Genomic DNA, 14,613 nt, shown 5'->3' with positions numbered 1-14,613 from the left:
CATTCTTATTCATCTGCTTACTTCTCAATCACTCACTGTACGCATCGCTGCACAATTATAATCACTTTAAAATTATTTTATGACGTGCTCACAAAACCAAACAAAACTCTGCAGAGTGCACACACACACACACACACAAATACAAACACTCAGGCATACAATGCAACACACACACACCCCAAACTACACAAAATAGTAAATATCAAAGTTGGATTCAGTTGTATGCAGCAGCACTAACAGACACGCATTCATCTGAATTTCACACAAACATCAAAGCATACTCTAATATAAAAGCTGATTCAGGTAATCACTATCAAACACACAAATAATTGAAACACATACACACACTTTTACAATTATTAGAACCATTACCCAGCTTATTATAGAGCGTCCAGGCATGTCATCTACAGCTCAGCAGTATTTCCTTGTCAGCGGTTCTTTTATGGACACACATACACCTTGTGTGTGACCGCAGGAAAACTGCAGATTGTTTACTGCTGTATGTGTTTCCTTGTGATGTTGAGAAAGACTGACATAGATAGGAGCATACAGAGAGGTGGAGGGGAAGAGGAGGCAAAGGAGAGAGTGGAATAACAGATTCAATAAGCCATGAGTCAAAAAAATGAGCAGAATATAAAAGGGGAGAAGTCCACAGGAGCACAGAGCAGGAGGAGAGAGGTTAAAGGGTATAAGAAGAAGAGACGGATGAGAGGGAATGATGCAGGAAGAATAAAATGGACAGACTTTTTTCACATGGTGGAGTAAGGACGATAGTACGGACTGGGAGGAGAGGCCATTTTTCAAAAGCAGGATGTAACTAGTTCTTAGCATGTTAATTGTTGACAGTGTATAATGATCCTGAGTTGGCCTTTTCTGGAATATCATTTTGTTCTTGCCAAGAAATATGAACAAAGTGTGAGAGGTGTTAGAAAAACTGAAGAGGGAGAACAGGGGGGATAATTGCTGATGTGGCAGCAAGTCCTCCAACTCCCACGTTCAAAAAGAAATCAAAGCCAAGAGCGGAGAGCTGGAGACGCTGCCACATCCAACACTAAACAAGCAAAGAGAGAGAGGAAGAAAGAAAAATAAAGAGAAGAAATGAAAGAAAGACAGAATAAAAGCCGGAAGAAATGACAAGACAAGCAGAGAGACAAAAGAGGCTTGATTACAAATTGAAGGATAGAGAAAAGGCATTAAAATGCATCACAGCAAATGCTTTCATTGTTGAATGTATTAATGGAGGAATCCTCTATAGACTCAAATCTAACCAACGCAGGCCTGAAACTTCGGTCCAGCATGCTGCTGTGCTCCATTCCAGTACAGCTCTAAGTCCCTCATCTCTTCTTTTAATTCACCTCATGTCTCTTCCCTCTTTCCATTTCCACCACTCGTTTGTCAGATCCTTTGTAAATTAATGCGAGGCATTGTTTCTTTCTGTCTTCCTCACTCCCGCTCCCTCTCTGTCACTCTTTGTCAGCCTGATGAAGATGGAGAGTGGTCATTTAAGACTAATGAGCTCACCTAAACAGAAATATAACCAGGTGCAGCACACACATTTTCTCTCAAGTACTGAAATATCAATGCATGTGCACGCACACATATCCAACCTTCAGGCAAAAAAAAGTGTTTCACTAGTTCAAAAGCACACCTACTAAAACCAATAAAAGCCCAAAACAATGCTAACTCTGTTTGTCTGACACACATAAAACCGCACTCCCTAATTCTGCCTATTTGTATAAAACGTCATGATAAAAGCAGTAACAGCAAGAGAACGGTTGTTTTATGTTTTAAAGATACAATCTTGAAGCATGCTTTTAAAATAACACTCTGGCAGCCTTTTCATCAGCTCACCTTGTTGCTGTATTTGCAGCTAAACTGCCTCTTTCTCACATACACAAATACATTTCCAAAAAGAAAAATTACATATCAGGCTATTCTCTCGCCTCATATAACAAAAGAAAATTATTCTTCTTAAGCAGCTAAAAATTACAGTATTAAAACATGACAGATTAGATAACATCATTCCTTACTTACTGAAGAGATTCAGGACATCTACTTAATGACAGAGGACAAAACTAAGATCATTCCTTTTTTTACTACAAGTTAGAATTAGATGTGTCATTCCACTGTATCAGGCTAATATTGGCGTTTAATTAGAAAAAAAAGTCAGTGTAATCTACTTTCAATAAGATGGATATTATGCAATTTAATAATGCTACCATTTAAGCGATTGATGTTACACTGTTAAAGCAATCAATACTGGTTGTCTATACAGAAGCCCTAACCTGAAATGATTCAAATGTGAAATGTAATCACATTCGACACAAGTATGCATGAATAGGTTTATCATTATCTGCATTTCAGAGGGACTGATTAACTGCTGTATGGTGGAAATGCAGATTACAGTTAAGACTGACTGTCAATATAGTATATTTACACACTATTGAATTTTGGTTTAAAATTGTGCATCAACCAGTCGCCGTCACCCAGTGTCTCTATGATGGATATGATGCAGTTTCTTTAACGACCTTAGTGATTTTGTTTTCAATTCTTCCCTGATTGTCTGCAGGAACATGTTATTTATTACTATTTTGCAGTATGAGAGGAGAGCTTTATTGTCTATTCCTGTGGGTTCAAAGCTGCTTCAGAAGCTTTTCTTTTCTTGCCAAGAATGGAAACAAACTGGCAAGAAAAATGCTGAAATAAAGATGCTGAACAAAATACTATGGCTTTAGTTCAAAGTGTACTCATCTGTCCTCAAATACCATTTGAACTCAAATTTTATTGCATATTGCAATTCTGTGTATGTTAATAAATCATGTAATTTCACTTATTTGAAATAATATTCACTTGAGTTTTCCACAACGTACAATAGCTCAGCATGTGCCTGACATCATATATGAGCAGAAAGGGATGACAGCACTTAACACAATATCCTCGATGTTGTGCCATAATCAGTGTACAGTATGAAGTACTAAAGGAACACTGGTTTGCTTTGCTTGAATGGTTGGATTTCGATGTGAAAATCGTCAGCCACATTACGTTCACTTTTGTTGTATAGTTGAGAAGTGTCAAAAGATTGGTGAGGAGTCCCGCCAGAATCTTTTATTGCAGGCAAAAATAATCTACAGAAAAACAATGCAATGTAATATTTGATCAGTTTAGTGCCATGTTGCAGCTCAGTGATGAAGAACCATGAAATCTGGAAAAGCTAATGAGTGGACCATGTATGTAGTTTGTCCCACATTTTACAAAACTTTTAACTTTGTTTTTGTTTGTTTTTTAAGAGCTGCATTACAAAACAATGATTAGGAAACATGTCAATAAACCAAAAAGTTTTGAAAAGCATTACAAAACTGAGAGCAACATCCACTCTTTCTACTTGTCCAAGTAGCATTAAAGTGAGTGTCAAAGACTTGAGATGAAAAGTATGCGTTTAGAACAACCAACTTTCAACAAAAGTATTTCACCCCGAGGCCCATTCATTATGATGCTGTGGGGCTTTCAATCATACTTCAAATATAGCAGTAGAAGGAGTTTACCCAGTTGTCACAAATTCTGATGTTCAAATTCCCATTTTTATCCTGAAGATTTACAGGAATTCAAGTTCATGTTCTCTCTAAAAAATTGAAATTCAAAGTTTATTCTTGACATTGGAAACAGCAGCAGAGACTGTGCTGAGATTGTTTAGTAAACTGCTATTACCAAGATCAAGAATAAACACCAACTCAGCTATCAACTTGTAGATTGATGAATTACACAGAAAACATCCGAAGCATGAAATTGTACCAGACTCCGCTTAACAATGTAATTACCTGAGCATTAATGAGAGCAGTTTTGTTGCAGTATTAGACCGTGGCCACAAATCTGAGCAGCTTCAGTAGCGAGGTAGGAGTTAAAACATTCCTGAAGGACTTATTTTGTATAAATTAAACCTTACAGCCAGGACTCACTGTGCCCTCAACAGGCTCCATAAATCAAATGGTTAAGTTTATGTATTTAAGGTTAGATATGGTTCAGCTACAGTAGAAATTGTTTGTAGAGATTTGAATTGATGGAGCTTGATGGGGCGATGCACACTCTTCATGCAAGATCTGAGAAACAGATCATCCACATCTGCCTTGTCAGAATTTTCTCTACAATTTGTATAAATAATAATCTGGCAGAGGAATGGAAAAATCTGAGTTCATTGTTGCAAAATCCTGGTGGGCCACTAACTCCATCTGACAGTTCTGACATTCATACGTAGTAGTTAAGGCACTCTTGTCCCTCATAAGTGCACACACAGACGGGACCATGTTAAACTCAAAACACTTTCTCCTCTTCCGACATTTCATCAAAACAGGCACGGAATCCCTCGCCGTCTCTTCAGCATACACTCACACACACAGCACAGCGTGAGCCTAGGGGTATAATTACATCACTTAAGGATCTAAAGGACTCCTGTCCACCAATCTAACACAATATGCAATGTCCCTTGACAGCAGCATGCACACCCTTGCACACATTGCACATTGCTACTGAGAATCACACACTCAATGCACAAAGGGAAAGATTGTTTACTGCTAAATTATGGACAAATTGAACCTTGTGAGAGGAGAAGTTCAAAGGCAGAGCTGGAGTTGAATGCAGAGGCGGTCTTCCCTGTCTCACACAAACACTCACACTTTCAGACAATCTGCTCATACACAAGCATCTCTCCCTCACACCGAGTGTATGCCTCCCAGGCAAAATATATCATTCATCTACATGCACCTCCTGTTTTTACAGTTACACACACACACACACACACACACACTCACTCAGATGCATCAGGAAGAATTGCCTCAATAGTGCAGAAATTCAGTAAAGCTAGACGACAGATGAATAGGTATTCACATAATGTTCCCATGCAATCTTTTTCCCCTGTGTGTGTGGCTTCATCGATGCTTTTGGACATCAAAAGTTTTGAATATGGGGGCGTATTTTGTATGCATCTGTGAATGAAAGTGAGTGTGTGGGTGCATCCATTCTGATTATAGATTGTGGTATTCCGCCTCCTCACTGACGATTGTGTGCGCGCCCATTACCAACTGCTGAGAGACAAGCAAAAAGCAATGAAAAGTGAGAGGATGCCTTCTCGGTCAAAGAAAGACATCACCTTGTCAGTCTACCAGCATTGTACAAGACAATATGGAAAGAAGAGCAGCAGAGGAGGAAGGAGCTGTATGAGTGATGGGGGAGTGTGGGGATCAGTGGCAGAGGAGGAAAGGTAAGAGTAGGGGGACATATGGAAAATACATTTTAAAATGGTTCTGTGTAAAGTTGCAGGTGGTAATCTCAGATTTGTAATGGCTGTTCAAGTCAGGTTTTGTTTAAAATCATCTTGACTTGGGTAGCATATATGTGTCACTATCAGCATCTCCACACATGAAATATGTGTCCATTAGATTGCTAACCAGAGAGTGATGCACAGTCAATCACTCCCTCCACACCTCTTATTAGACATACAGAAATCAGCTGTCATCACTACCACCATTACTACTCCTCCTCTTGTAGTTCGAAGTTTTGGTCAGAATGACAGAGTTTGGGAAAAATTGAAACCCACTCGGCTCATTCACGTCCCCTGTTCGGTCACTTGCTATCGCCTCTACCAAAGCCTCACTCACCTAAACTAGCAGATCAAACCAGTCTGGCACTGATCAACCAGTTGGACTGTTGGTAAGTGTGGAGACCATCACTGCTTTATGACTGATTTATGACCAGGTTGCATAAATTAAACATGAGATGTTAAAATGAACCGTTAGCTATGTTTCTATGAATTGTGGATGACCACTAGATGTATTGTAGACAGTTACACTGCTGATGACAGCTGAAACTCAGAGAAAACACTGGTCTGGAGCTATGATCTGAGCTGGGAGGGGGGGGGGGTTATTTTAACAGTTTTTGAATGGATTTTTGAATTAGAGAGGGAATCATAATCAAGCTCAAACAGGGTGTTAAATTACTCTTTAAAAATGTATGCCAGCTGACATGATTAACTTTTCTTTTTAAACTCACGTCATTAAACTACTGGTTTCAAAATCCAAGACTGGCCAGGGCTAATTGGAATATAGTGTCATCATAATTGAAAATGCTTCCTTTGTTTTTGACGTACCTGCTAATTAAAGCCAATACACCATGGCTTTAACTTAATGGCTCACCTGTGTGACTGCCTTTGCAAAAGTGATTTAATTACTTCAGAGTTCTTCTTTCAGGTTGCTTTCATTTTGTCTGTTGCCTATACTAACAGGCAGCAGCAAAAGAGCAGGAACAGAGAGAGTGACGCAGGTTGAGAGTTACAAGACAGCAGGATAAGAAAGAGCAGATGAAGAGAGTGAGGACAGAAAAAGGAGTAGTTCATAACGGGACAAAGAAGATGAAGTGTGAGACGGAGCAAATGAGGCAAAGGTGAGGTCAAGGACAGAAAGAGGTAGACGGAGCGATGAATGAATAGACAGATGTCAAAGAGGGAGGAAAAAAGAAAGTAGAGGATGAATGTAAATGAGAAAAGGGAGTGACAACGGTGAGATGGATGAGATGTAGGAGAGGGATGAATGAGCCTGGAGGAGAAGCAGGATGATGGGAGCGAACAAAGAAAGAGAGAGAGAGACAGAAAGAAAGAGAAAAGAAACAAGTATGAAACATAGAGGGATGGATAAACAGTGGTGAAGAGATGCACCAGGTGAGCTGAGGACGTGCAGATGAAGGGGAGAGCCTGAGGGAAGATGGGATGGACAGGTGGGAAGGAAGGGGGGGATGGATTGAGGAAAGAGTGAAAGAGAGAGGGGACTTTGATACCCAAGTGTGTGTGAATGTGTGTAACATTGACCCTCAGCACAGATAGCATCCTATTAGTAACGGATCGGTCAAACTGCACACCAAGCAGACTCATACAACATCTTCAAAGTAAAGGCGAATATTCCACAGGCCATCTAACCGGGGGGGGGGGGGGGGGACTACTCACTTACAGCTGCTTTTAACATGTGATCTATATCTGGATGTTTTTCTCATCATTGAGCTTTGCAATTAACGAGCATTATCGAGATTCTGACGGCATAGTGATCACATCTCATGCATGTTAATACCAAGTGTGAACAGGGAATATCAGTGTTCAAACACTAGGTGCTATGTGAGGCTGTAATTCTAATTGTAAAAAAAAATAAACTGAGACTCAGATCAAAAACAAACTCTTGAATTTACTTTTAAGAGTTATAGTGAAGTAAAAAAAAAATGGTATGGCTGGTGTGGTCTGTCATATTGACACACTCACAATGACAGTGTTAACATCTTGATACAAAAGAATAAATAGCACAAAAAGAAAAAAAGACTGCAAACCCTAGCTGTGTCCCTTATTCATTCATTAACTTCTACCTATATAATCAACACTTAATAGTGAGCCAGCAAATCTAGATTTCGGACACTAGCTAATCACCATCATTTTGTCATCAGTTGTAGAGTCGCATGTTGAAAGTTTATTTTATTGAGGAATTTTTAGCAGGAGGTAGTGTTCATTCCATGAATGCTACTTATTTATTTCCATTGTGGAATATTTGAGGGCACTATATAATAGATGTATTTACACAGTCAGCATTCAGACATTGAAATAAACTAAATACATGTAGTGTACTTTATATTCAACAGGAATTGATTTCAGACACAGCCATAGAGTGCTGCTAACAGCTGAAACTGTGAGATGAGGGGAAAAGTGGAACATGACATGACGATAACAATGAAACAAAAGGTGTGAAGAATGTAAAGTTAAAGGAGATGCTGACAAACCTAGCATCCGATAAAGCATATACTAATGGAGGGGCTTCTGAGATGGGAGCCAGAGAAGCTGTGATCAATGAATCCTGAATGTTAAAAAAAACTGTTCTAAATGTTGGTGCAATGTGCCACACAGGAAGGAGGAGAGAAAAAAGAATGACAGAGAAAGAGAGAATAAAGATAAAAGATGAGGAAGCCAGGGCTCAAGTTAACAAATCGAATAGGGAATGAGGAGACTGATGAAAAAAGAATTAGGCAGGACAGATGAAAGAAAGGGTGGTGAGGAAAGTTAGGGAGTTGAACGGCAAGTTTATAGGGGGAGTTTCACAACTCAGTATGAAAAATACCTCACTGACAAGTCTATTAGAAACAGTCAGCTTCAAACACACAAAAACAAGAATAAATGTACTCACACACCTCAGAGATGGAGAATGCAACAGAGAGAAACAGAAAAGCTACAAGACTAATGGATGTAATGTTCAAATAAAACCAAACTGCGCTTTCCACTTCTGTCATTTACACTCAAATATAATACTTGTCCCCTTGTAAGGAGTACATTTCTTCTAAAATTTTGATGGATGTTTGTTGAGTTTCTTTTGGACGGACTTGTTCTCCCTCCAGCTGTCAGCTACGGCTGCTTAGAGCTAAACCTCAGCCCTGAAATGAAAGCAGTGCAAATGAGGTGTTGCTTGTGACAGTTGATACTTTCAACATGTGCCGTTTCATGCAGGACGCTGCCAAATTTCAAGTAATTACTGCACTGCTGCCAATTCAAATGACCCCAATTCCCAAAAACGTCACATTTACTCAGTGATGCGATGGTTTCTCTGCAGGATGAAAAGGAAATGACAAACTCTGGTGCAGGACTTAAGTGGAGGAAATCTGTGATACATGAGAATACCTCTTGATGAATGCACTGTCATACTGATAGAAGCACAATGCTGCGTGAAAGCAAGTGTGACGATGCACATGCGCAAGCAGGTACAAAAGCTGTTTCACTATGAAAGAAATGAGTGGAAACAAAGATGGAGATAAAGAACAAAAGGAGGGTAGGAGGAGATAATAAAGGAAGATTAAAGAAACATTTATTGATGGGCAACGCAGAGTCAAGATCTTACCCATCTCATTTTATTTCCAAGACTAATACAGCATGACATCCTTGGTGACAGGAAAACCGTAAAATATTTCACATGTCCTTTTACTTTTTTTATATTTAAATGTATTAGATATGACATTGCTATCAATAGTAATGGAGAATAGTTTGTTTGTTTTTTAAAAGGCAACTCTGGAAAGTTTATATTGTAGCGATGTCTGCTATGTACTTTTAAAATACATGATTTATAAAAGTTAAATATTCCATCCATTGTCTCCAGTTTAAAACCAACACAGAGCAGCTCTGCTCATTTTAATCTCCAATGCAGTAAGATAAATGTAAAAAGACAGGAAATTAGAGATAATTCAACACAGAACAGAAACTTAAAAAAAAGAAAGATTTAATAGTGTCACGTGAATCACAGTAGTCCAGTCAGAGAAGCACCAACCAGACGAGTTTTAGTTTACTGACACAAACTAAAGATAACCAAAATAAAGCTTATTTATTGATTGAAAGCTGCATTTGCCTTTTTAATGTCAAACTAACAGTCAGCAGCAAAAGAGACAAGCTTGTTCATTTCCATCTATAAATATTCCCTGTGTGTTACAGTCTTTGGTGCCCTGTGGAGGTTTTGTTTTTAATGGGTAGTTAGTGTATTCTTTGTCTTTCATTCATTTGCACAAGTATGTGGCGACCAACGCATCATCACATCCCTGCAGCATAGTCCACTTTTTGCCATCTAAGTGCCACATTAAGTGACCTGTTTGGGTGCAGTAAGAGTTCATGACATTTAACATGTTTGCTTTACTGAGCCCCTCCATGGACACACTGAAGTGACTCTACTGACTCCAGAGCAGTCATGTAGCAGGTGGGTTAATATATCAAACACCTACTTGGCATCAAATGAAAAAGCATGGCGTATATAATTCCTTCATATAACCTTACTGTGTTTCAGAAGCGCTCACCAGCAGATCATCATTTAAAGCCATTTTACTATTTTGTAGGCTGGCATGAATAATTGAGGCCTTGACTGACAGGATGTACTTAGAAGCAGACATTCGAGAAGAACAAATTAATGCTTTGGGAAAACAAAGTTCACATCCTGGTGATGATCTAGTCAAACATCCACCAGTAGCAACAGAAACTCAGTGTGTACTCATGCATTTTTCCCCATCATCCAGAGTTGATTTAGTTCAGTGTGCTGAATGCAAATATAGTGAGTGTATCAAACAGCCTCTTTGCGTAAAAAGAAAAAAAAAGGAAAAAAACACGAAAAAAGGGCACGAGAGATAAAAGACACCAAACAAGGGTGATCAAGACAACGAGAGTATGCAGACAGCAAAGTTGTCAATCATGTGGCTGTGGTTTTGTGCATTTCCGTAGTAACAGATGAAATCATTTTTATTGTTTCCATGCAAATCTCCCCGGTGCTCATGACTTCCTGTATTAGTTGCACTGATTTGTTAGTTTGTCAGCTTAATGCATTAATTGGGCTAATTAAGCAGGAAATTCAATATGAATTAGCGTAATCATGGTTTTCTGTGTGTGCACACATCACTGCTGAACAAAGATTTATGGGTCTGGTTGTGAATGACGGGCCTACACACCTGTACTTGTGAGTTTTTTTTGTGTGTGTTTACACCATGTGTTTATGTGTATTCGCCTGACACCCATCTGTGTTGTTTTAGTTGAACAAATCTCACAGGTCAGCGGTGAAGCGGAATGCTATTTATATCTTTCATTATCCTCTCTCTCTCACATCTCTCCTTCATTCCCATTGTCTCTCGCCTTCACTGACCTCATCTTTCGCTCTTCACTGATCCCACCTGTGCTGGCTTCTCTACTCTTCCCCAATCTCTCACCTACACCCGTTTCTTTATACTTGCCAGCTTTCTGTTGAGGCGTACCTCTTCCCTTCCTTTAATCACTGTGACCATTTCTCCATATATCTTTCTTTTTGTCCTTTTTTGCTTATGTCTCATATACTTGAAAATCGTCCACGCCTCCAACTTTCAGTCTGCCTCAGCACCTTTTCAGAGTGGGAACCATCTAACCTTGAAGCTGCACACCTGTCTGTGTGCCCATATGATACCAAACAAACAAACAAAATGACAACCCACCACCACCATCCAGCTGCCCATGAGCCTGAACCCATACGCACACGTAGAGTAAACATCTGCTACTTACTCTGTGATTTCTTCCGTGACCGTGTGTTCAACCTGGAGTCGCGAGTTGACTTCAATGAAGTAGTGTTTGCCATGTTTGTCCACCAAGAACTCCACAGTCCCTGCGTTCTCGTAGCCCACCTGCAGGAAAAAAACATGGCAAGAAGGCAGTTTTATTACTCTGACTTATCCAAGTAATATTAGTTGTGTAAGCACTGGAGAAGGAGCACTCACTCATCTTAATGAGCCCAAACCCAAAGAACAAAAGCTCCTGTCCTCTGTCCAGGTAAATATGACTACATAAAATGAGAAAGAATAAGCTTCATATTTTATTTCTATGGAGACGGGGGGCATATTTTTCATCATTTTCCTTGTAATACAATAATTAGATCATTAATCAAAGGGGATATATTGAAGCTCATCATCATAAAAGTCCACTTTTCCCCCACCACCTTTCAGCTATAACACTGCACACACAATCAGTGTCAGGTAAAATGAATACACAGGAATTTGGCTCAGAGTTCAAGAGATGTGAATATGCTCCTCTAAACTATGCCATTCAATCTAAACCAAGGCACAAAGATGAATGAGCCCCACATATTTACACATAAACAAAACAAGGCAATCAGCTATACTGTATATAGTGCTCCATATACATGTACAGTACATACATCTTAAAACAGAACAGCTAACAGTGTGTGTTGCAGTTGTACAGTGTGCAGTATGGTGGCAGATGTAATGCATTGGGGCCAATGAGTTCAGTGGACAACCAGGAAGTAATGCTGACGGGAATATGATGGAAAACTATTCTGAGGGCTTGAGTTCCTGACACCTCACACTGTATATTTATGGAGGCACATGGATCATTACTGTTGTTACTGAATCATCTTTTGACTGAACATCATCACTTATTAAACAACACTCAAAACCTTGGAAAAAGGAACAAGGTACAAAACTATGTTTCTGATGTATAACTTCCTATCAAAAGAAGTTTCTCTTCTTGGAAATGAAATGTTCTCATTTTAAATATGCATTTTATCATACAAATGCAGCATTTAAAAAACATTGTACAGCTCATTAAGTATTAGAAAAACATTTCAATAACTACTTCTATGGCTCAGACTTCATACACCAGAAAATATGGTCACCTCTTAAGAGATGATTTGCTTTTGACTCAGTATATTCCTTTCAGTTTTAATTATACGTGCTCATCATGTACTGACTCATGCCCATCTTAAATTATTCCAGTTACAGTAGGAACATATCTTTATATTTCCCATACAAATCTGCTCTATGATTAGTCTCTTTTGGCAATTTCAATTTTAAAGTTTTAAAAGTCTAAATTTAGAAGAGAAATTTCAACTTATATTCATGTATTGTAATTAGTGCTAAGATCCAATCAACCTGAATAGACTGTTCTGCTTTGTTTTTCTGTTGGAAGTTAAACATACCTCCATTCAGTGCAAAACATGTTTATTGTAAATGAACAAATGTTAGGGCCGCAACATGTTTGGAGAAATGCAACAGCAACCAGCGCTTTCCATACTCATCCTCCAAAACTCTGCTTGGGTTGTCTCTGCCCTGGCTTGATTTTGAAAGCAGGGTATAATTGCTATATAAATTAAGTTCATCATGATTATCGTTATAATTTTGAGACTAGACTGGTTTTACACAAATTACACAGATGATTAACACAAAACAACCTGATTGGTGTTCCAACCACATTCAATGATTTTACCAATCAGTTCATTTTATTCCTAGTTACTCAGATCAGATCCAGCCACATCACTGATTATTCCTATAATCAAAGCTTTGCCATATTATGAAACAAATCCTGCTTTGAGTGAAAGAAATGTTGGATGAAAACAACATCCAAAACATCTAAATTAAATTAGAAGGCTTTGAGCAATCACATATCCAAAACACAATCTAACCTCTCCCAGAATGCACAGATGTGAAGATGAGAAGAGGCAACAGCAGCACCTACATGTGTAGAAATCTCTCCTGAGCTGATGATTTTGTGCATCGCATTGCTCTTTCCTTCCTTGTAGTCTGGGCATTTGGGTGGAGATCATAATGGGTTAACAAAATAGGAGGATGTAAATCTCGACCAATTCCATCATTCCCGTCATCAAACAGAAAAGCATATCTTTATTCCTTAATTGTCAAAACAGCCTAACGCCTTTAGGGTTGCTTTGATTTCCTACACCTGGAGAGCATCAATGTCAAGCAGAAGCCAACTGAGGGATGGAGAGACAAAGATATCCCCAAGCTACAACTTCAACAATTAGAACATGGCAACTCAACAAGCATAAGCCTCAGGAAACAAGCTCAAAAATGTTTTGGAGATGAGAAAGCGTGCACTGAAAACACACAAACACTGGCTGTTTTGTCAGAGAAAACCAACACCTACAACCACTTATTAAATCCCTAACTACTAGAATCAAGTCTGTGTGAAGAGATCTCATCTCCAGAAGAAATCAGACCAAAATCAGGTACACACAGCCACATGTAATATTCACTGTAACCTTGAAAAACATCATCTGTGTTAAATTATTTTTACACACTCAGCAGTTTTGAGAGAAATTAGTTCCATTTATGACATCTGTAAATCCCCACAGGTTTTACCAGTAGACTTGTTAAAAAGGATCACACACACCTCAACATGGAGTCTCACACATATTCAAACTGCATTAAACCATGATATGCGAGTGTGCATACACACAATGAAAAACTGTCAACAACAAACAACCACATGCTCAATACTTCTGCAGTTTAGTTCTTTTTTTTTTGGTTGAAACAGAGTGTGGCAGTGTGTAGTGTGTGTGTGTGTTTGTTTATCACCTGTGCAGACCTCCTATTATCCAGCTGTTGGGATGATTAATACAAACACAGCCTCCAGAAAGTGCACATCGAAATGCATGTGTGTATATATTTACATATACACACACACACACACACACACACACACACAACACATACAAGCACACATTGGCTGTATATCTTAAAGCTAGGTTACTCCCTTGTGTGCACACACTAAATGCTAATCTTCAGCCCGAGTCACCTTTCTCTTAACCTTCTCTGTGTGCAGCAGAATTTTTCAGTGTGCATGTGTGTGTGTGCGTGCGTGCGTGTAAGTACCTTCTGTACAGCCTGCAACAGTGATGACAAATACATATTGATAGTGCCCAAGGCCTCATTGATAAATTGTAACAGTGAAAGGCAGAACAACAGCAGAAGTCACATTTCAGCCTTTACACACACACACACACACACACACACACACACACACACACAGACAGTATACACAAGGACATAAATGCTCACACATCTCCAGACTTTCAGACACACACACACACACACACACACACAAGCACATTCACGGACATGTGTCATTCTATATTGCACTCCCTCATACACACTGAGTCATTGAGTGTAGTAGCAGCCAGTTTAACAGATTGAGTGGTCACTCTTTTATAAGGTCTGACAGCCAAGTCAATGGGCTTTACTAGTACAAGAAGAGGTCAGTGGGGTGCTGCATGCAACCATTCTGTCACAAACACGCTT

At 39.1% G+C, this 14,613-nt stretch overlaps 2 protein-coding genes across 2 annotated transcripts in view; both read right to left on the bottom strand.

Moving 5' to 3' along the window:
* The window catches only part of ppp1r14bb (protein phosphatase 1, regulatory (inhibitor) subunit 14Bb), a 244,621-nt gene that overhangs the window by 55,515 nt on the left and 174,493 nt on the right, over positions 1-14,613 (bottom strand). The window lies entirely within an intron of this gene.
* Positions 1-14,613, bottom strand: part of LOC128383301 (pyruvate carboxylase, mitochondrial-like) — a 287,146-nt gene that overhangs the window by 213,268 nt on the left and 59,265 nt on the right. The window contains exon 10 of the mRNA XM_053342914.1: positions 11,069-11,187. Within this exon, the coding sequence (XP_053198889.1) occupies positions 11,069-11,187 (119 nt within the window). The remainder of the gene's footprint in view (positions 1-11,068; positions 11,188-14,613) is intronic.

The sequence above is a fragment of the Scomber japonicus genome, chromosome 22 (assembly GCF_027409825.1).
Source record: "Scomber japonicus isolate fScoJap1 chromosome 22, fScoJap1.pri, whole genome shotgun sequence".
Classification (NCBI taxonomy): Eukaryota; Metazoa; Chordata; class Actinopteri; order Scombriformes; family Scombridae; genus Scomber; species Scomber japonicus.
The sequence above is the reverse complement of the archived record's forward strand: the minus strand, read 5'-3'. Positions and strand labels throughout refer to the sequence as shown.